The sequence below is a fragment of the Ptychodera flava genome, chromosome 5 (genome assembly GCF_041260155.1).
Source record: "Ptychodera flava strain L36383 chromosome 5, AS_Pfla_20210202, whole genome shotgun sequence".
NCBI classification, from domain to species: Eukaryota; Metazoa; Hemichordata; class Enteropneusta; family Ptychoderidae; genus Ptychodera; species Ptychodera flava.
Window position 1 is genome coordinate 38,260,474 of NC_091932.1, and position 22,472 is coordinate 38,282,945.

General features: G+C 36.8%; 1 protein-coding gene across 1 annotated transcript; it reads right to left on the reverse strand.

Moving 5' to 3' along the window:
• Nucleotides 1-2,321: 2,321 nt before the first annotated feature.
• On the reverse strand, nt 2,322-21,797 carry LOC139133701 (apicoplast pyruvate carrier 1-like). Its single transcript, XM_070700464.1, has 11 exons — nt 21,707-21,797; nt 21,424-21,491; nt 20,248-20,369; nt 12,281-12,407; nt 11,800-11,936; nt 11,521-11,641; nt 8,693-8,884; nt 7,007-7,129; nt 5,401-5,555; nt 4,840-4,994; nt 2,322-4,434 (listed from the first exon to the last, which is right to left on the reverse strand). The coding sequence occupies exons 1-11, from the start codon at nt 21,795-21,797 to the stop codon at nt 4,364-4,366; spliced, it is 1,362 nt and encodes a 453-aa protein (XP_070556565.1). The 3' UTR covers nt 2,322-4,363.
• Between the last annotated feature and the right edge of the window lie 675 nt (nt 21,798-22,472).

Genomic DNA, 22,472 nt, shown 5'->3' on the forward strand with positions numbered 1-22,472 from the left:
GTTAATAAAAATGTTTGTTTCGCTTTGGATATTTGTAGAGAAGTTTGGATTAGTGTGTACGGTAATGTTTTGTTTGTGTGGGGATTGCTTATGGCGAGACGCAGCCGGACCTATGTTGTTACAAAAGTTGATAGAGTCGCCCTTTGACGCTTGCGTTTCGAAACCCGGGTGTGGTTTCTCATCAGTCGCGGTGTAGATTCTTTCCTTAGTTTGTGTTTGTGAAAATTTATTTAAATGCATTTTAGTGGTCTTGCTTTTCGATTAGCGAGGCAAGTATATTAATTTTTGGTCACGTTGTGAGTCCGTTTGGTGGTTCGGTTTGTTTGTTCTATGTTTCTTTACTTCGGTAAATTTTGTTTTGACTGGTGTGTCTTTTAGATTTTTGCGGAGGTTTGTGAATTTTTAGGCAATAAGTACCACTGGGGGTACGGATTTTATGTTTATTGGATCAAGATACTCACAAGTATCCTGGTTGATGTGCTTGTTCTCGTACATTTTGATTCATAGTTCGTTTACTTTGTTTACTGTTTGTTCTGGCTTGTTGTGTATAATTTTGAGTGTTGCGTAATTGCCTTTCGCATTCGAGTACGTAATCGTTTGTGTTGACAATGACGAAAACCCGACCCTTGTCGAGGGTTTTTTCCCCGAAATTTGTCTATTGTTTGCAAGCTGGTTTATCGCGATTCTTTTAGCACGCGACATGTTTTGTTTCCTTGTTTGAAAGGGTATCTCTAGAAGTGCGAGTTTAGCAGCTTCAGATAGCTTTCAAGTTTTTGGTGTTTGTTGTTTGTGGAGCCCAATTTGACTTTTCTTTGAATTTGTGTTGCGATTGTTTGTGTCTCACGATGTAGCGTAGTCACATTTTACGACTTTATTTGTTGAAATCCTGAGGTGGTTTTATTCTGTTTGGTTTTGTTGGCGTCCGAATTAATTTTAAGGCCTTTGCCTAGTACTATTTTTCGGAGTTTCATAGTTTGAGCGATGATAGGTTGTTGTTGAATTTCATGTTGTTGTCGGCTTTTCTTTGGAAATAGCTGATTTATTTCCACGGCCATTTTTTCTGTCACGTTATTTTTATGTGTACGATTTTTGTTATTTCTTTTAAGTGTTTGTGTGTTCTATGTCATTTTATGGGGTTTTTTGGGGTAGTTCTCTTTTTGGAGTGTTTGGTGGCCCTGAAAAGGGCCGCTTGGTATGGGTTTTTGTTAGCGCTTGGCGCGTTTGTTTTGGCGATGAGCCTATAGCTTTTTTATGCTTCTTTTCGCCGATTCGATGTGCTTGGTAAGTAGGTGTTTGCCGCCTTCTTGTCACTGTGTGTGCGTACATGGACAGTCTGCATAGCCCTTGAATGTGGTCTCGATTTTGATCAAACCATGGAGGTACCTCCATGATCAAACTTACATTTAGGAATATATATCAAAACTGATAAATGATTTTATGTTTTCACATGGGTTCACAAAAAGTTTCGCCCCGGTGTTCATTTTTGGCCCAGGAATTCCATCTACCCACCCTTTACAGAGTAGTAAGCTTATGGGGCAAGTAAATATGGATGCGCCGGTGCGATTCAACGATCAACCTCTATATCGCATCGAAAGTCAACAATTTTACGGCACGGACTATGATTTTATAAGTTTATACACAGTCCCTCGTGGATAGAAAGACTGTGGTTTATATAAAAATTATAAGGCGCGGGGTATTATATATTGACTGATTACTGTAGCTATAGATAGGCTACATTCAGGACGGGCAGCGACGGGCAGTAATTAGTAGGCAAAACCACGGTCCCTCCACAGAGGGACCGTGGCAAAACAGGTGGTTTTCACCGTGGGCAGAACTCGGTGCAATGATACTGAACATTAATAGTTAGCCTGTCACCTTGAAGGTAATGCTGTAGGTGAAACAAGTAAGCTTACTACTCAAACGCACGATGGTACAAACATTCCTACCTCCATGGTACAAACAACACCACAAGTGAAACGTACACATAGAAATACACGCGTTCCTACGTTGTGCCCACCCGGGCCACGCGATTAAAATATGACTGATACTGCTGGATAGTGTTAATTGGGTCGGTAAACAGTCAACTAATAGTTTAATTGACTACCTGGGTGATTGGCAGGTCGTGTCCAACGACGCATATGCAAAGCAGGCCAAAAGACAAAAGCCCCCAAAGTTATTGACAGCTGGCCAGGGGTCACCATGAATACGTAATGAAGCTTCACTACGCAGAAACTGCGTAGTCAAGCCCTTCTTAACCGGTCAAACTCTCTCGGCATTTTTCGGCATGTACCAGGAACGATGTAAACTAGCTGAGAGGGATGTTGAATGTTGGGCTAAAGCCGTCAGAACAATTCTGTTTCAGTATGGTTTTGCAGAGTCTTGGTACAACCAGGGCGTGGGCCATGAAGGAAAATTTATTTCCGAATTTAAACAACGTTGTCGTGACATTGATTTATAACAATGGCACTCTGATATGAGTACATACAGCAGACTTGAAACCTATAGACTTTTCAAATCATCGCTCACTGTAGAACCATACTTACTTACTCAAATTAAAACCAATTTTCAAATCCACTTTAACTACATTTCGTTTATCAAATCATGTACTTAATATTGAACAGGGTCGGCGTAAAAATATTGAACGCCAAAATAGATTGTGTCCTTGTAATGAAGGTATCATTGAAAACGAATACCATTTTCTGTTACAATGTAAACTTTACCAGGCTCTTAGGGAAAAATACTTACCGGAGCATTATCACATCAATCCCAGTGTGGATAAATTCATTCAGTTAATGTCAACACAAAATACAAATATACTTCGAAAATTAAGTTGTTATTTATTTCATGCTTTCAAGAAAAGGAGAGAGATAGTTGATAAATCTATGCTTTTTGTATTTTTGATTCCAATTTAGGTTGTTTGTAATTTATCTATTCAAGGTCACTGTTCGTTAATTCGCTGTTATGTATTATTTTGCAGCACATAGGGCTGGAGGCCTACAGTGCAAGTGGAATAAACAACTATATATACAAAAAAGATGCATATCCATTTAAAATCCATGAGCACTTCTTAAGTATCGGTAAAAAAGTGCAGTATTTGATCAAGACAACTTGTAATTATGACCTAAAGAGACAATCTTTGCTTCGTCATAAACCACAACCACGGAACATCAAGTCCTGCCATAACAACCTTATAAGTACCACGCTCAAGTTTGACAAGCCTGAGATGGTTAGTGATTGACACCGATACAATCATAGATAGACAGGCCTCACTAACAGAGTAAAAAATCTAAATTTCCTTAAGATAAAATATCTATTTAACTCGCTCCTTTACCTCAGAGATAACTGTGATTTCTAGTAGTAGATATCCATGTCTCTTAAATGATGCACTTATAATTGACGTTTGTGTTTCCAGCAGTTGTACTTTCGATTAGTAAGTATTTCGAAGAATGCTAGAGTTTACAGCGGCCAGCTTTCAATTGCCGGTTCTGTTTATGAAATCATATGCTCGGTTCGAGGCAAGCTAAGCCCGAATTGCAAATACAATCCCGTAACATGTTCGTTATTTTCACCACAGAGTAACATAAACAGAGTGGCAACACTTGCATGCCTTTTGTTCCATGGTCGTCTCGGTAGACTATTGGCTTTTCATATTAAAATGAGCTTAAAAGGTGTTAAACTTTTGGAGGCTTGGTTTGTTGTTGATAATTACACGAGATTATGCGAAACATACGACGAGATGGCATCGTACTGCCAGTCGCGTAGCAACCATAGTTACTTTGTGAGCTCTCAGGCCAGAAACACTGCTTCACGCCAATCAAAACATAACACGCCAGCAGTTTCATAAACATGTCATTTCTTGGCGCACGTGTAAAAGACGGTATGACTGACCGTAAACCATTGAGTAAAACCAGACAGTATCGATAAAAGACTTTCAAATTTGGTTCAAACACACTCATTATATATTCATAAAAATATTAGAGGAATTTTTAAAACGGTAAAACCCACTTTCCTGAAGCTCAAAACACTCCCGTTTTCGCCAGCACATCAATTCCGATCAGCACCACACGACAACAACAACACAAGCTTTGTCGAACATACTTTCGCTTAACAATTGGTGAAAATCCGAAAATTACCGAAGGGTGCATGGTCGGCACTCTTCGGAAAAGAGAGCAAAGAGCTTCGTGAGGCGAGGCAAACATGGATTGCTTACGTAACCGCTTCACGCCTTAAACAATAGCTGTTGCCACTCTGTCTGATATTACTCTGTGTTTTCACTGAAAATATACATCAGCAAAATTGATCCGTCCACATAAGACAATGGTTTTGTGAAATCTATTGTTGATGTCCAGGGCCATACGTGTTCCTATGGTGGTACCTCTCGTGTAACTCTTCTGACCGACCTCCCAATATCGAAGATAAAGGCGAGTATACCACCTGTTGAAGAAAATGAGCAGCAACTATTACATTTACATTCACAAGTTAACCAGATTGATTATGTTCAATTAAGAGTTTGTTGAACAGATATTTTCAGTGTTGTTGGCCCTGATATGTCTTGTTTTCTGGCAAATTCAAATGTAAAAACTTAACTTTTACCAGAATTTGAAATGCTTTAGTCAAACTTCGTTGGTCCACTATTATTGTTTTAGATGGACAGCCACCTGTCTATTCAAGACTTTTACAACAGAGAGACAGAGACAGAGAGAACCAGAGACAGACAGACAGGCAGACAGTGACTATTTTATATTGGTGGTATCTTTATGAGGGTGAAACTTACTCCTTGTACAATTACATAGTTGAGGTGTTTTTGGCTGTATTATACACATTCGCCCAGATACGTACCACCTAGTGAACACGCTGCACAAAAGTAGAAGGTACCAATCCATCCAACTTGTTTAGAAAGAATGTTAATGTACACTGTTCCTAATATTGTTGAAACCGCGACCGAAGAATACAATAAACCATAGATTTCTCCTGCATACTCTTCACCGAAGGACCTGCAGCATTGATCAAGTATATCATCTTTTCACAGAAAGGGCAGGTAACGATGCACATCAATGAAGTGCCATTTGTAACAAGGACTCAAAAATGCCGATTGCAACTCCATATCACAATTGCAATATATGGGTAGGTTCCTCAACAGACGTTAAAAGACTTTCATCGTGGCAATCGTCAATAAGAGGTATGTAAGCGAAGACTTCACGAATTACCAGTAGTGTCAAGTGAATAGAGATCAGTGGTAATTAGGACATATGTAGGCAAATCGCCTCAACTGTCCGTAATTAATCAATCAGATGCAAAATTGTTTGTCAGATGAACCTTTACTCAAACATTTTCATCGTTATACTCATTCATTCTAAACCTGTTCAATTTTAAAAGTTATTACATTGACATATCACGTACCTTGCAGTGGCCATCGGAAATAGAGAAAAGATTCCGGACATACAAAAGAATATGGCAAAGATCCAGATGGTAAACATCACTTTTCCAGTCTCCAGAGTGAGTATGAGGGTTAACATGAATACCACATTACATGTACTTAATCCCAGCATTGCACACTGTGAGTAGAGATATTTGTGAATTACATAAATCTGACGCACTGAAGGATTTTACATGCATTTACATCGATACTTTTTCATAAGGATTCTCTCTTCGTCAATTCCAACACTCTCACAGACACGACAGCACGAATTAAGGTGGTTGGAAAGGCTAGAGCGTCAGTTATAAATTTCAACAAAACTATTAAAATATAAAAGTAGTCAACATTCTCTGTGGAATAAAAAAAACTAGACATTTGGGCACAAAGGCATTGCAGAGTTATAGCCTGTTAAAACTTCTGAAAAACTGACCAAATAAGAAGAAGTTTGGGAGTCCTTAGTGTATTAACTATGGTAGAGGTCCCCTAGCTTTTAATAAAATGTTTGAAAAGGGAAAGTCATTATTTGCTGTTTTTCAGGAAAGTTTGACAAGGCGGTGCTGGCATTCAGAGTGAGTGACTGCTATTGTAAATGCATTTTTAGATTCTTTGAGTGTCAAAGAGGTGTCAAAAGTGAGATTAACCAAAAAAAACTGCTCTATGACTTCAAAAGAGGGGTGCAAATATGGCTTGTTTTCAACATTTTTGACAGAATAACAGTTTTCCTACATAATTTTATACCAATTTAATCCAACTTTGAAATGAGATATGGCATGGAATTTTACAGCCTATTAACAAGGTTACAGATAAGATTTGTACGGCATAATTTTCCTGTATTTGAAGTACTTTTTGAAAAATCACATTTTGAAATTTGAAAGAATTTTAAATAATTTTTTGATATATAAACCCATGTAAAATCATAAAAACAAATTTTATTTACAAATCCTGCCGTACAAATCTTACAATAAATAGTGTCAACATATTTATAACTAATTTGGTAATATTAATACTATCCAATTATTATTAAATTCAAATATGTAAAAAAATATGAAAAATTAAATTTTAATATTTACTGGTGTCATATTTCAAAATCATGGCTGCAAATATACAATTTTTATATTCTTTGGAGAAAATATTAACTAAGGGAGTTATCCTGATAATTTGAACTAAATATCTTGATTCTAACACTTGAAACTTGACATTAACTCTGAGAAAAGAATTGGTGCAAAAATAGCCTTTCCAACCACCTTAAAGCCTTCTTATACTAACACGATTGGAACTAATTCGGGATAATTAGATGGTAAAGTAATGTCAGTTTAATCTGATAAAGTAAGTTAATCTGTTTGTCTTTTAAGCAATACACTTGTTTCTAGGGTTAATTTGTCAACTTGCAACATTCAGTAATAGGGCACCTAACACCTTTGAGGAAAATGAAAAATATAGCGATGCCATGTTTCCAAATTAGTTCCAATCGTGTAACATGTATGCACGTATAGCATTCAGTATCTAGTTTTGACATCACGATATGGTCTGAAATAGAATACAGACACTGTATTCATCCCAGTAGATAACAGATCTTTGGTGTATACTTACACGGAAAGAAAATTTGTCGCCAAGGTAACCCCAAAATAAACGACCGAGACAGTCAAAAACCGAAGCCAGTGATCCAACAAGAGCTAAGTAGTGATCATCGAAGATGACGTTTTGACCAAACACCTGGAATTCGATAGAAAACGATGAACATAAAATATATATTCGTGATATTCTATCAGATGTAAAGGTAAGTGAATTTGACTAGTAGCCCTGCAAGTGAACAGGATGCCCATATGTATTTCATATAATAATGATCTGACCTAAAATCGAGTCGCTACATCGTCTATTCTTCATTGGTTTGTGGATTGAGACACGTACAAGTCTTAGATAAACTTAACGTAAATCGAATTGTTTCGGTGTTTGGTCTACAATTAATTCTAAGGATTTCAAAACCACAGTATGAGATTTCCATTTGTTACTTCTGACATTGTTATGCTGACGTTTTGTACAAAACTTGTTGTTTCCTTTATTTCGGTATATTGCATCTTAAAAAACAACTAAAAACATTTTTCACCTATAGTGGATCTTGCGCCCATGAGGAAACCATTGAACGAAAAGTTTGACCCATAGTTCACATATCAATCGAAATTTACTGCTTCATTTCCGTGATTAGTTATTTTTATCAATCCATTTAGATAGTCGTAATGAAGCACTACGGATATCAAAAACCACAAGAGGAGGACATTGGGTTCAGATAATAATTCACATTAGTTAACACATTATATACTCTTGTAGATGTAACAAACCTATCAAAGTTTACGTTTCTCATGTTTACAACTTTTTTAACCAGAATTGTTTTTGTGGTTACCGTTTTTGTAATTTTTGTAGTTTCAGCTAATCTGACGTACTTCTTTATGTCAGAATTTTTGTATAATTGCCTGTCATCCACTTCTTTGTTTCTCATCCCAAGGTATTTTAACAATTATTTTAATAGTGATTACTCTCAAATTACCTTAGATACCCATGATGCTTTTCATGTGGATAGTTATGTCGCAAAAGTTTCTCTGCAGTGGCCGTATAAAGAAATACAAACGACAACGGAATCTAAGAGTGGCAGTGCGTACAAAAGTAGTAGTACTTTTTCGTGTAGTTTATATTAAAATCAACCAACGCAAGTCGTTCTAGGAGGACGAACATTGCGATCTTGCTGATTACTTAACTGCAATCTCCATCGCTAATGCTGAAATAGAGAATAATATAACTCAAAATTGAAGCAGTTGACTCTCATTACTGCTTAAACAAACGGAGTTTACATATTAACCGCGCTGGCTGTCTTCTGCCAAAATCGGTTGAAATTGAGATTCGAGACCAAAAAAGAGATGCGGTAATCGCCCAATGATTGGGATAATTTGAATATGGCAAGATCACTCGATATCTGATAATGAGGTTGATTTACTTTGCCCTAAGAAAATTTTTACTCGTCGAATGTTATAAGTTTGAGTATTTTGTGTCATGAGTACTGTTGCAGGCAGGAGACAAGGTCTGTCTGCCTAAAATCTTCATACCTATTTTGATCCACTCCTTGCCTTTTTCCTTTCGACTTTCAAACATGTTTCCTAATGTTTTCTCACCTAGCAATCTACCAGTTTGTTACACATTAATGAAAGTGTTACTCAGATACCAAGGGATTTATAAAGTTTGCAAAGACTTTAGTCATAATTTACAATTGATGATTAACAAACTTACTTTGTAAAGCGGAAATATCAGTTGCTTGGTTACTGAGCTGAGAAGTAACGTAAACCACATTATCCAGAATACTCTCTCACGAATCACCAAACTCGGTTTCAAATTATCCTCGCTGATGTCTTTCTTTTTGTTGTTCTCTTCGGACAGTATATATTGCCCTTCGTGTTGTGGTTCCGGGTGTATTGAAACGCTCTTGTGGGGAAATACGAATGACGAATGTCCAAAAGAAAAAATAATTTGAAAGTTTTATTGATAGTGATACTGTTCAGACGTTAAAGTACCATATATAAATATACATATTTTCTTGAAAAAGTTGACAACAGACATGTAAATAGATTGGTTTGAAATACTGTATTGTAATTGAACGACCTTATTTAAGTTTTTAATGATCACATCATAATAAATGGACGCCCTAGGCGTCCAGCAATGACTGTCGCTGTCAAATGACATCAGCTTTGTTTGCTAATTATAATCGACGAAATCACGAAATCGCGAAATGGCCAAATGAAGAAACAAAGAAACTGAAAAAAGACATTCATAAATTAGTAAAGAAATAAAGAAAATAGCAATAGATAGAAATAATTCTTACAGACAAAAATAAAAATTGCATGTTCTGTTTTTTTTCCCTCTAACATTAATCATAATTATGAGCGTCTAAACCTTTCGAAAAACGTTTGAATATAACGTGCCGGAGTAGAAATCGCTATCCGTATATCTATATAGTTGCCTGGCCAGGTTTGTAAAAATGACTCTCCCCATTCAAAAAGTTCCAAATCCTGTGATAACTGACGAATCCCTTGTGAAAAGCGATTATGGAGTCTTTGGACTAGCCAGCTATACTTGATTGGGAGGTGATGTAATAAACGAAGAATAACTGGTACGGTATATAAGAGCAAACATTGATCATAATGCATTTCAACGTAGAGAAAGTCAGTAATCATGATATCTAATGGTATGGCTGTTACAGTCCAGATCAATTCTAATAATAGCCCCTGGTGATTTTGTTTTCCGCGAGTCACAAAAGTTACTGTTTTATTTGTTTTGCTCATTGCGTTCATATTTTGTTCACGTCATTTTTATCTTTCCGAGGGTTTACTCTATCTGTGAGCCAATTCTATTTGTGTGCCAGATTTCGACTACATTACTCATTACTTAACAAGGATTCAATCGACATCCGGTCCTGACTGAAACACGATTGAAATAATTACTCTCTTGAGAACAGCTGCAATAACACTACCGTAACATATGATAGTATCTAGCGCATGATGATGATGGAGAGGTGACAGTACGGTGATCTCGTTCAGAAAATCCACTTTCTTTTGATATCGTGATCTTTGAAATACGACGTGCACAGAGTGAATTATTTGAAATTCTCCATTTAATGTGTTAATCAGTTTGGTGTCAGGAATGCAGTGTGTAATAATGCAGATTTATGCAAAGGTTCAACGTTGATGTTGAATGCTAATGTGAAAGAAATTGAAACGAGCAGTTTGAGATAGGGTACGATAATTAGGCGTAACCCAGGTGCTATCTGACAGTCTCTTGCAAGGGCTATCAGGCTTTGACCGGGAAATTTGGTTTGGCATTACGGACAAGGTGCCGCCTTCCCCTCCCTGTAGACAGTGAGCATCGTTGTGACATGCGGTGCGATATTATGGTGTACTGCGAAATCCGTTATTGCCATTTTTCTTTTGTCGGTCAAAGTTTACATTTTTCCCTAAGAAAGACAAACTTTTCTGAAATAATGTAGTAAGAAGAAAATTAAAACTATAAATTCTTAACCGCCTACATTACAGTTAATTTGTAGGTTTTTTGCTCATGCAGGATATAAAATCAATTCATATGCATAAATATAATATAAGCATACAATAATCTAAACTTATGATATCAACAAATTAGATACATATCACTTCGCATAGCATTGCCGATGAATTGACACTACAATTGAAACACAGCCAAACCCGTTGATTCCCTGCCATACTCTACACAATGCCTCTTCTATAATCTTAGCTGTATTGCTGCCATCTTCTAGTCAGTTCGAAGGAACTCCGGTAACATTTCAAGCAATGGTAGAAGTGTATCTCATCTTACTTTGAAAATTTTGAGTTGTTGGAATTGTAATTTCTGTTCCTGGCAAAGTAGGACCCCTATATTAGTATAGGTATTGTCTTATATCTCCAACGGACGAAATCAAATGTCTTCTGAACAACATGTCAAACACTATGTGGCCATACACCATGGAATTTGAGACATGCGGCTTTGTCGTGAATCAGAGGTCAAGAACGGACAATACGATATCGTCCCAATTGAAAATGTGAGGCAATACAGTATCTTCGGGAGACAGCAATTATGAAGCTTTATTTCATCAAGTTTCAGAAAAGCTAGAATTCCATCGGTATTATCAACAAATACCCAAATACATGAGTTGGCACACGACTTTGTCGGGAGACATGCAGGTAGGAAACTAGCCAGTGTCTCGTTTAAACAGAAATCGGCTATACAATATCTACCCGGCAAGGTGCTCTTTATTCAAGATGGTGTTCAATAATATTGAAGCTCTACTTATATTGTAATGGACGACGTTAGTTATTGACATCGTATCAAGAATATTTTTGCTTTAATTTCTCAGTTTTTTCAGTTTTTTATTTCGGCATTTCGCTATTTCACCGTTTCACGGTTTCATTGATTATAATTAGCCGCTATCTGTCGTCAAACCACTGATCTTTAAGGATAGTCTCAACAGGCATGTGATTATATTTCACGAACGCAGATGCAATATTTCTACACTACCGGTAAATGGATTTGATAAAGCAACAATTTATTCTTACCTCATCAACTTTAGGGTCGCCCATGAGCATTACTCCTGTGAGCTGGAGAACGATATAGCAAGCTCCCATTATTAGAAAACATGTTGGTGTTCTGTCTAATATTTCTTCTTGATCAAAATATCTGCCAAGCAATTAAGAATGGTATGTTATTGGTAACATGCAATATTTTATAAAATAATCGTTCTCTATCGAATTTGGAAGTATTTTTAGAACATGATAGCTTACAAAAGTTCCTTTTTGTATAAGGAAAAGTAGATTTGCACCTTATGCGTGACTTACTTGTGTGCACGTGTTCCTTTTGGCAGCAGATTATTTGGATTAATAAAGGCTGTCTGTATTTGATTGAATATAAGAATGCCAACGCTGACTCCTGCGACTAGTGAACCGCTAACAACAGACTTATTATTCGGGAACCACTGAAAGAAAAAAGCGTAATAGTATAATGTATTCATATTTTCCATAATAGTAGTCCGATAACAACGTCACTAATCCTCCGCTTGTAAACACCGCGGGTGTTTGTCAATTGCTTCTACAAGTAATTGTTATACTGAAGCTTCGATGTGGCCAGCTTTGTCCAATCTCAAGGTCTCGAACTCAGCTCCATTTTTAAATTAAAAGAAAATGAGCATTACTGTTGCTCACTCAGTAATTGCGATACCTTTATACTGGCCAAAGCTTTCAAATGAGTTGATGTGGTCGCGCCAACGTTCCTACACAGTGCAGTTATTCGAGATACAAAGGCGAAATCATCATATCTTACCTTCATTCCACAGGCGAGTATTGCCCCATAACCCAATGCGTTACCAATTCCACTTAGTATTCCGTATGTGACAATTACCAGGTAAAATGAATGTTTGATGCTGAAATAGGTGAGGATGATGCCAGTACTGTAATTGTAGAAATTTACATAATGTTTTAATTTGAATATAAAGACAGGAGCTACGGTTACAAAAAATGAAAGTAATTGTCCTGCCAAATGCAACAACCTGGGGATAACGGTTCTAATGGAATAACAAGATGTGAACTGAATCTGTTCACGTGGCTTACAACACGTTCATTACATAGTAGTGCGCTTCATAGAACAATCAGATATCTGTCAGATGATTGTATGAAGCAGATTCGATCAACTTTCTAATTATAAAATACTAACTATAAAACTTCATTTAATGTGCAAATGAACCGTTTATTAACTTGACTCTACTAAATTCTCCATTGAATAATTAGATATCTAGCAGATCAACCAACATCTTTAGCACGTTTCATCAAACTTGGTGCATTTATTTCGTAGTGATGTAACTAATTACAAAACTCCATAAAATATGCAAATGAACCCATAATTAACGTCAAACTACTAAATGCTTTAAAACACAGACAGATCTCTTTCGGATCAGTATCTGCAGCAGATTTCATCAAATTTGGTGCTGTTATTTCGGAGTTATATGACTAACTATAAATCGTCATTGAATATGCAAATAGCTGTTTTTTAACTTGACACTGCCCGATGCTTCTCAATAGTTAGATATCTATCACATCACTATCTGTAGCAGGTATCATTACATTTTGGTGTATGGATTTCGGAATTATATCATTAACTACAAAAGTTCTTTAAATATGCAAATAAGCAGATAATTGACATGACACTCACAGTATCATCGAAATGTTCTGAGATTGTCATCTGTGAAAAATTTGCCTAGGGTCTTATCTGAAGTGCAAATTTACAGTCTTTGAATGGAACGTAGTGTTTCTACTTTATTCCCACTCACCCAGCCCAACTCAGTGGTCAAAAGCTATCAAGATTCAGCACTGTTTACAGTGGTTTATTTACTGGCTCGTCCAAGTAGAATAAAGGGCAATATGGCGGAGGACTGGATAGATGAACACTGCGCATGCTCACAGGCATGTAAACAAGTACTTTTGAAGAGAGCGCCACCATCGGGAGAGAAGGGAAAGGCATGGTAGAAACACGGAGTGGAATGAAAAAGACTGACCGGTTGCGGCGAGCTGGAGGGCATCAGCCGATCGATACGATCAGTATATATCCCAAGCTTGTTAGAATAACATTCAATTATAAACAATATCAACAAAGTTCAACAATGCCGTTCTAATGTTTAAATTTCATATTAAATAATTTCGTCTCTAAATTTAATTTTCGATGGCTTCTTTAGAAGAGCTATTGCGTTTCGGTGAACGGGAAAACTCGACGTAAACGAGTGGCATAAAGGTAAAGTTGACAAACATACTGAAGAGGCTCTGTCGGTTGTCAGGAATTAGTTGAAACCGATGGTAAAAGTTTTCGCTGATTAACAACCGATGCATCAGGAATAGGTAGCCCACATATTAGATCAACTGAGAGCCAACGGTGTTACAACCGATAACGTAGTAACTAACCGATAACGTATCAAACCCGATAACGTAGTAAAAATTTACCGATAACGTAGTAAATCAACCGATAACGTAGTAACGAACCGATAACGTAGTAAATTTTTCTAACCGATAACGTAGTAAAAATTTACCGATAACGTAGTAATTTTTCCTAACCGATAACGTATCAACAAATTTACCGATAACGTATCAAATCAATGTATCAATGTATTGGATTAAGTGAATCATGGGAATAGATTCATAGGGATAGATCTATCCTCTATCGATCGATCAAATAGATCGACCGATTGATCGATCGATACACTGATCTATCAATCAATCGATCGATCTTTCTATCGATTGAATGATTGAATGAATTGATCGATTGCTCGACTAATAGAATGATTGATAGATCTATATATAAATATATATATTTTGATGGATATATATATATATATATATATATATATATATATATATATATATATATTTCGATGGATAAATTGATCTATCGACGGATAGATAAATAGAGAGATAGTGTATCAAAGCAGCCCATAAAGTAGCCGAGTGAACAGTAACGTATCAAATTAACCGATGACGTATCAAATCAACCGATGACGTATCAAATCAATCGATGACGTATCAAATCAACCACTGACCTAGTCAAGTCAAAGAGTAAAGATTCCAATCAACTGACAATTCATCAAGTCAACAAATTGGACTTGGAAAAAAGTTTTCAACATGACCGATTATAAAATTTCGTTAATTAAAACTTCAGTTTATCAAAATGACAATAAGTCTTTACAATGTAACTCTCATTCTGGGACTGATTTTACAGGTTAATCTTGACTCATTGTTTAATTGAATTCCTTATAAACAAAATTCATTTATTTTACAAGTCACTCCTGAAAGCAAGCCAAGTCAACAGATTTTGTAGACAACATATTGTTTTTCTTTCCTTTTTATCCTTTCTGTCTTGATTCACGTCAAGTCACATCTTATTTGAAGTAGGATTACGAAGACATCGCAAAATTATTGTGTAGTCGTACATAGTATAGTGCTGATAGAAAAAAAAAACGTTTATGCCAAGAAAAATAAAAAGTTTGTTTCTCATCCTTGCGCGCGTCACAATTCAAGCCCGCCACGTCAACATTTTTTTCCTGCTCATAAGGAAAAAAAGTTTTAAAAACCCGAAAAAATACGCGAACAGAACTGTAAACAAATGGGTTTGGAATGGGTTTGGAAAGTTGTTTCTAATCTTGCTTTTACAACCATACTTTCTGTCTGATTTGTAGCCGATACATACACATTGTAGTTTTCTTTCTCGGTAGGGTTCTCTGTGTAAACCAACAGCCGCTTATTCCCCTGCACTTTGTTTCATCAGTACCTATACTATCTCTTTGGATTTTATCCAACTAGAACTAAACTGTATAGCTACTATAAAAAAACTAGAAACAACTTCCAAAACCTACTCAAGTAGTTTAACAACATTTATAGATCAACTTAGTCGTTCGTAATACCTTGAAAACAGCCGTAACATGATTGATTTGCTACAGAAATTTGTAACAATTTACGCTAAACGGAAAAAATAAATAGGAGAAAAGAAAATTGAGTACGAGACAAAGTGATAACAAATCTATCTATAGATATATCTATCTATTGACCAATTTATCGAATAACTCGATCGATCTATCGATTCATTGATCTATCGAATTAATAGATCCTTCATTCTATCGATCAATCTGCCTATCAATTTATCTATTGATCAATTGATCGATCGATCGACCGACCATCTATCAAACATCAATAGATAGATCGATCGATCTATCCATTGAGTGATCGATTTATTTATCGATACATTGATCGACCCATTCTATCTGTCTATCTATCTATCTATCTATCTATCTATCTATCTATCTATCTATCTATCTATCTATCTAATATCTATCTATCTGTAAATCGATCAATCTATCGCTGCCCATGAATCGCTTAATCAGATATTATCGGTTAATGCGGTATTGGTTGAGTTTTCTACGTTATCAGTTGATTTAATCCGTTATTGGTTCATTGATACGTTATCGGTAAATTTGTTGATACGTTATCGGTTAGGAAAAATTACTACGTTATCGGTAAATTTTTACTACGTTATCGGTTAGAAAAATTTACTACGTTATCGGTTCGTTACTACGTTATCGGTTGATTTACTACGTTATCGGTAAATTTTTACTACGTTATCGGGTTTGATACGTTATCGGTTAGTTACTACGTTATCGGTTGTAACAAACGGTCGTTATGATGGCTGTTGGTCGTAGCTGACCTTGGACTGAGACTTTGAATGGCTCCGGAGTCATTTCCTTAGACGCTTTACCGCACAAGGTTGATGACAGCTGACGTTGTTGGCCCGTTAATAGCTTGTTCGATTAGCTTTTCAAGCTTTCGTTTTTAAATGGCCATTGACCTACATAATATGCCGAGTGTAAAACCCAGTATCATCTAGGAGTTTGCAAGCGTAGTTGAGTATTGTTTCACCTTTACATCAACGTAGCGAGCCATGTTGAAAGCAGCTTAGTACTGCACATTGCCGCGTATCGGACGGTACTGCTGAGCCAGACGACAAGTGCATCCGGAGGATTCAAAGAGTTTGATAAATCGTACGGTAAGGCATTATTATCGATATTGTGCACCATGATCAAGTTTTATCGTTTATTTATCACACGGTTCATCTCATAATTTTCCTCCTATTTAAATGCCCATTCCTTTATTCGCTAACAAACAAAAACATTGCATTGTTTTGCAGGCTGTGGGACAACAATGCTTGTTAATCGGATAAAATATCAGTAATAATCAAGGGGTATGGCAGCGCAAAATTCGCTGGTACTGACAAAGCTATCGTTACGGAGGTCATCCAATTTGATGTCACATTAGCATAATGTCTAGACTTGTTACTTCTCGCAGATGGCTAATAACTCTATACCTAGGTATGAACCGAAAATGCTCACGTGTTTCATTATATATTTAAGTTGTGTGTAAATTTAAACGTTTGCCACACGTTTGCAACTTTATTGAAAGTGTTATGATCAACAATATCCACCACAGATTAACTCTAAAGGTCTTTAAGAATATAAATATGAAATTAGCTGAAATAAAATACTTAATTTTTTGACTGCTGTCGTTGTATAAGTGTAATTGCATTGGTCAAGTTCTTCACGCCATATATGCCAAACTGTGAAAGCTCATTATAAATTATAAAATATTTTATATGAAAATGCGAAATGACTTTCAATATTGTTTTAACCTGGTGTCACCAATGTACGAAGCATCTTTTGCCAACCTTGATCCAGTTAATACCGATATAAATTTCTAACTAGGAAAGTCAATTAAATATGCAAATTAGGAATGGGCTGAAATGAAATCCTTAAAGGGAAAGTTACACGACCGTGGGCGCAAAATAGGGGATAACTGTGGACGCAAACATTTACATACACTGGGTGGGTGTTTGTGAATTCTCATAGCATCACATTGACCATAGACCCTCGACAAAATTTTTCGAAAGTCTTTCCTTAGACCTTATAATAAATTTAAATAATCACGACGGGCAAAGTCGTGACATATGCAAAGAAGGGGTCAAAGTAAAAAGTGCTGAATGACTTTCAAGAATGTTGTATCGTAGAATTCTCAATATATGTAGCAAGTTTCGTCAACTTTGGTTAAGTCAATTAAGATATATGCCCATAATTAGGAAAGTTCATGAAATATGCAATTTAGGATTTCTTGAAGTAAAATGCTTAGTGACTCTCAATAATGTTATATCGTATTATCTTTGATGTACATGGCAAGTTTCATTAACTTTGTCAAGTAAAGTTAGATGTATATCCCTAATTAGAAAAGTTCATTAAATATCCAAATTAGGAATTTGCTTATGTGAAAATGCTGAAATGACTTTCAATAATCATGTTAAATCATAGTATCTTCAATATACATACCAAGTTTCGTCAATTTTGGAAGAGTCAATTCAGATATATCCCTAACGTGTGTGAACACCTTCAAGTAAAAAGGTCATAAAATATCAACAAAATCGACGAAGCAGTGTGAGAGGGTATGACCGTGCATGATATATCGGTACCGCCGTGCTAATCGGTCACCAATAATATAATTACACTATAATAAAATTCTGAATAAATGCCCAGCTTGTCGTGAGGTGTTCTTAAGTCGTTTGTCTCAGTATCCAGAACCTAGGGGCGACTTGCAAATAGGCTTTGGTTTACAGATTCTATAGTTTACAACACGAAACACTTGCGAAATGATATCTGCATGAGTGGTGTGCAAAAGTTATCTATTGTTATAACCGAGGTGCATGCAATCGAATATTTTCATAGGACCGTAGCAGACGGATAGTTACGTTTTATTACGTGATGAAATGTGGCCTTGCTATCAAAGCTTGCTTATTACTTCCGAAGAAAGGAAAACGGAGCCATATAATATGATAAAGTGCAGCTGCTTAAAAAGTTATATTTGACCAGCAAATTGTCAAAATTTGCAACCAGTCCAGTGCCGTGGGCGCACGATAGACAACGTCATAGTGACGTTGGTTGTTGGCAAACACTGGGCGGGATGGTTAAATACTTGCTTAGTCGCTGGCTTATCAGAGAAACAAACTATCTTTTACACCAGGAACTACCGATTATCACCTCTGCCTGAATATTACGGAAGTGATAGGGTTCACACAATTCGATACTACATTATAACTAGGGTTTGTGGAGTGGTCGAGGGGCTGTGGTCTGGTAGACCGACCTTCCTTGACTGTGATTTCTTCGCTACTAAGGTAACTGTATGCCGTACGTTGTGAGTTCGAATCCAATCAAAATTCACTGAATTCAAATGACAGTCGTTTTGTGGTTCTATAGACAACGATGCGATGACCGCTGTGGTATGCAATAGAAATACATGTACAGGAAGTTATGAAACAGAATGGCCGCTCATGTATCGCCGAGTTCGGAGACGAATTTCCATCATACAATTTACTCAATAAACAGCAACGAGGAAATCAAGATTTTCTTTCAAAAAAACACAAAGAAAACACAAAGTTTGATCATTGATTGAGTTTTTCTCGGCCGATTTTAACGTTCGCCCTCTCAAAATGAAGCCCATGATCTCGTCTTTCGTACCACCCCTAAAAAATAGTGATGCGATCAGAATAAGTCATGCGGAGAGCCTGTCAAAGAGGTATATATTCGATCTCTTTCGCGGGACATTTGAGATCACGGCACAACGCTCATAATGGACGCCAAAATCGCCGGTACGCGTGAGTTTGTAGTCGTGCTGCTTTGCCATTTATCGTAGTACAAAAGTGAAAATTTCCCAAAATGAAGTTAAAATAATAATCTTCAACACTACGGTTTCACTTTCTCTGATTATCTGGTCTATTTAAGAATTAACACGAAAGTTCGGACTAGACCTGCATCGAACGCGTACGTTCAACACGAATGTCATGTGACCTAAAATCCCTACTGATATAAACAATGACCAAACTTGTCACAATGCCAAAGGTACTTCCTCAAAATGTGAGTGAAAAGATTCAGTTTCGATGCCTGAAGGAATAAATTAAATTTTGATTGCCTTTGATTGACGTGTGAAGACTCTCAATGTTCATAATTTTTTACAGGAACACATACAAAACGTTTTTTTCAAGACCACCAATCACTCCAAAAAGAAAATGCCGTTTCTTGCGTGTTCATTACATAAGTCTTATCGTGTACGTTGTATGTGGCTGTGTATGGGTATGTTTAGGTACATAACGGTGATTTTAGTGATAAGTCAGTACGCTTTGTTAGTTGTGCTCGGCAGGGATCAAGCCGGGGGATCAAGATCGCCCAGGCCGCAATTTGAATTTGAGTAATCATGATTGGCAGCATACATTAACATTTAGAACAGAGGTCAAATGGACATTCTGGACCAACGCTTTGTGAAAATATGCGTTCTCTGTATTAGATAACAGACTGGTGTCTTTCAACGTTTTTTTCGACATAAAGGCAGTCGCTATACATTCACAGGTGTCATGTATGAGATTGGACGGAAATTAACGCTGTTCACTCGTCGAATTTCTGGAAATCTCGGAGCAAATCGAGTGCGTCTTACCCGTAGCGTGGCTTTTTCACATCTGCATAGTCTTACCATAATCCCCCTTTTGTAGGGGACTTTGGCGTTTAAGGATTCTGCAACCAGGGATGTTCTCAGCCTTTTTGGCCGTTTTGAAATAGTTTACTAACATAACGAAATTATCTTTGGGTTTAGTTGGTATTTTTATTCTTAGGAGTGAACTCAATAAAAGTTATCATGTTAGCCGACCGCTTTTCTCTGTGTTATTACCTGTGAATGATACTGGCAATAGACACTGTCAGGCGAGCTCCGATCTTCCTGTGAAATAGACCACCGAAATACATACAAGATCCAAGCATCGATACATTTGCTACAAATATCCATGTTGCCATCTGTAAATGTAAGAAATTGTGGTTGAAACGACAAATACATATATATTAGTTTTTGTTCGAATCTATGGTCATTGCAAAGATTCACATGGCCAGTTTCACTCTTTTAAAATCTTTGATGGTTGTATCGGACGAATGTTCACATTTTCGCACGATTAATTGGATAAATTGTAGAGCAGTAAAATAAAATCATAATTCCTGACAATAAAGGTTTCCGAAACGCTTGTCTTATGTGAGGGTCAATGAACGAATTGCCTGACAAGGGTGGGCCAGGTTTCCGGGTTTTTTTAACGGGATGTGACTAGTGGCTACTCCGCTTATTCAAACACGTCATTTCACAGTTAAATTGCGTTATCACCATCTACATCATTTTTTTCAACCGTTTAGTTGCTTTCCTGCACGTCAAAACTCGGAAATTGTTATTGCATTGAAAGGATTGGTAACGAGTACTGTAAAAAGGATCAAATCCTACAAAGCACTCAATGTCTAGAAAGCTGCTGTTATGTGATCGAAATAGTACGTGGAGTAGTTCTTCAAGGCAAGAGATTGTACCATGTTCTTTCGATCCAGAAGTTTTGTTATGCAGTAAGAATATCGACAGTGACCCACAATTCTGGCAACATGGCAATATCAAAACACGAAAAAGAAAGAAAATGCAATTCTTAAGCACTCCGGCATTTCTGAAATGTTGCTTATGCGTAATTGTATGGTTGCAATTCGCAAATTCGCACGAATGTGATCTGGAATTGCGTGACCCACATATAATATAAGAATTTTCTACGTGGTATGTACGAAATTTATTAAGCCAATCAAAGCAGGAAATTGACAATTATAATATGACAGTAAAAGAAAACAAGATTTGATCCAAACCCTCAGTCTTACGTTACGATTGATTAACGAGAGACCCTACGGTGAGAGCCATAGCGTAATAAATGGCTTAAATAATAAATGAATTTCACAAAACATTTGCAGGCACATATCCATAAGGCTTGATCATGCCCCACTAAGCCAGACGAACCAACAATTGCAATCATATAAACAAGACAATACATCTCACCTCGTATGTAAGATCTGTTGGTTTACTTCGTTTTCTGATATACGAGGTCAAGTATGGCGAAATATTTCCTGCATGAATTACATGGAAAATGAAACTTATTAAAATCAACAGTCATATCAATCCATGATATTGAACAGTAATGTCCAAATGAAGTAACTATGAGCAGAAACAAATCTACACAATGGAATGAGGTCGCGAAAGTTAGGTTCATGATTCCTTGTCACGTCAAGATTCTCTTGAACACGCTATTTGAGTTTGATTAACGGTGAATCATGACACATACCAAACGTATCACCCAGAGTGATATTGACCAATATTCCACCAGCAACCACAGCTATCCCGCGCAATTTGTGACTCGATCCGACTTGGGACATGGTTGATTCTATTACCGGACAGTAAAGATGTATGGTTAGTCTATGGCGTTTAAATTGGTCTTAACATATATACTCTACTCTTTCGCCCGACCTCTCTGTCCTGTTGAGGGCCTCTTTATATTTACAGGCCATGACTTACGTCACCTCTGGCAATATATTTTAGCCCTGTCCCGTTCTGTGCGACCTTGCCAGCATATAAGCTTGCCCCGTAGTGTGCGTCTTCCCCTTGCCTTGATTTAGAACTGGACTACTCGATAGATGCGGTGAAAATCTCTAAATCACTCTGAAAATTTATCAGTGGTTCACCCATGGCAAATTTTCACCCCAATTAATTATAGACTTATTGTAGAATTATAGACCCCGGATGAAGGACTCTACAGTGCTGAAATCAGCTATTGTACTCGCTGACAAGAGACACATCATAACCAAAGTAACAAAGATATGAAGGATATGGAGGACACGTACATTAAATTTGACCATACACAAGGCAGAATTCTAGAATACCGATATAATACAAATGTCATGGAAATAAAAAACGTAAACGTAAAAAGAAACACAATTTCAATTCAGCCAAAAGAACGTCAATTCATCATTAGCTAATTTGATCTCATGAACAATTTGGTAAGTTGCCTGTGACACATACAACAACAAATTCAACTAAAAGTTGGCAGTTCT

What these genes read in the sequence shown, in the direction of transcription:
- LOC139133701 (XM_070700464.1), bottom strand. Translation starts at nt 21,797, where the DNA reads ATGTCCCAAGTCGGATCGAGTCACAAATTGCGCGGGATAGCTGTGGTT. An exon ending in ATTGCCAGTATCATTCACAG is followed by an intron (nt 12,408 to 20,247) that starts GTAATAACACAG and finishes CTACAATTACAG; the next exon opens with TACTGGCATCATCCTCACCT. An exon ending in GCGACAAATTTTCTTTCCGT is followed by an intron (nt 5,556 to 7,006) that starts GTAAGTATACAC and finishes CTCTACTCACAG; the next exon opens with TGTGCAATGCTGGGATTAAG.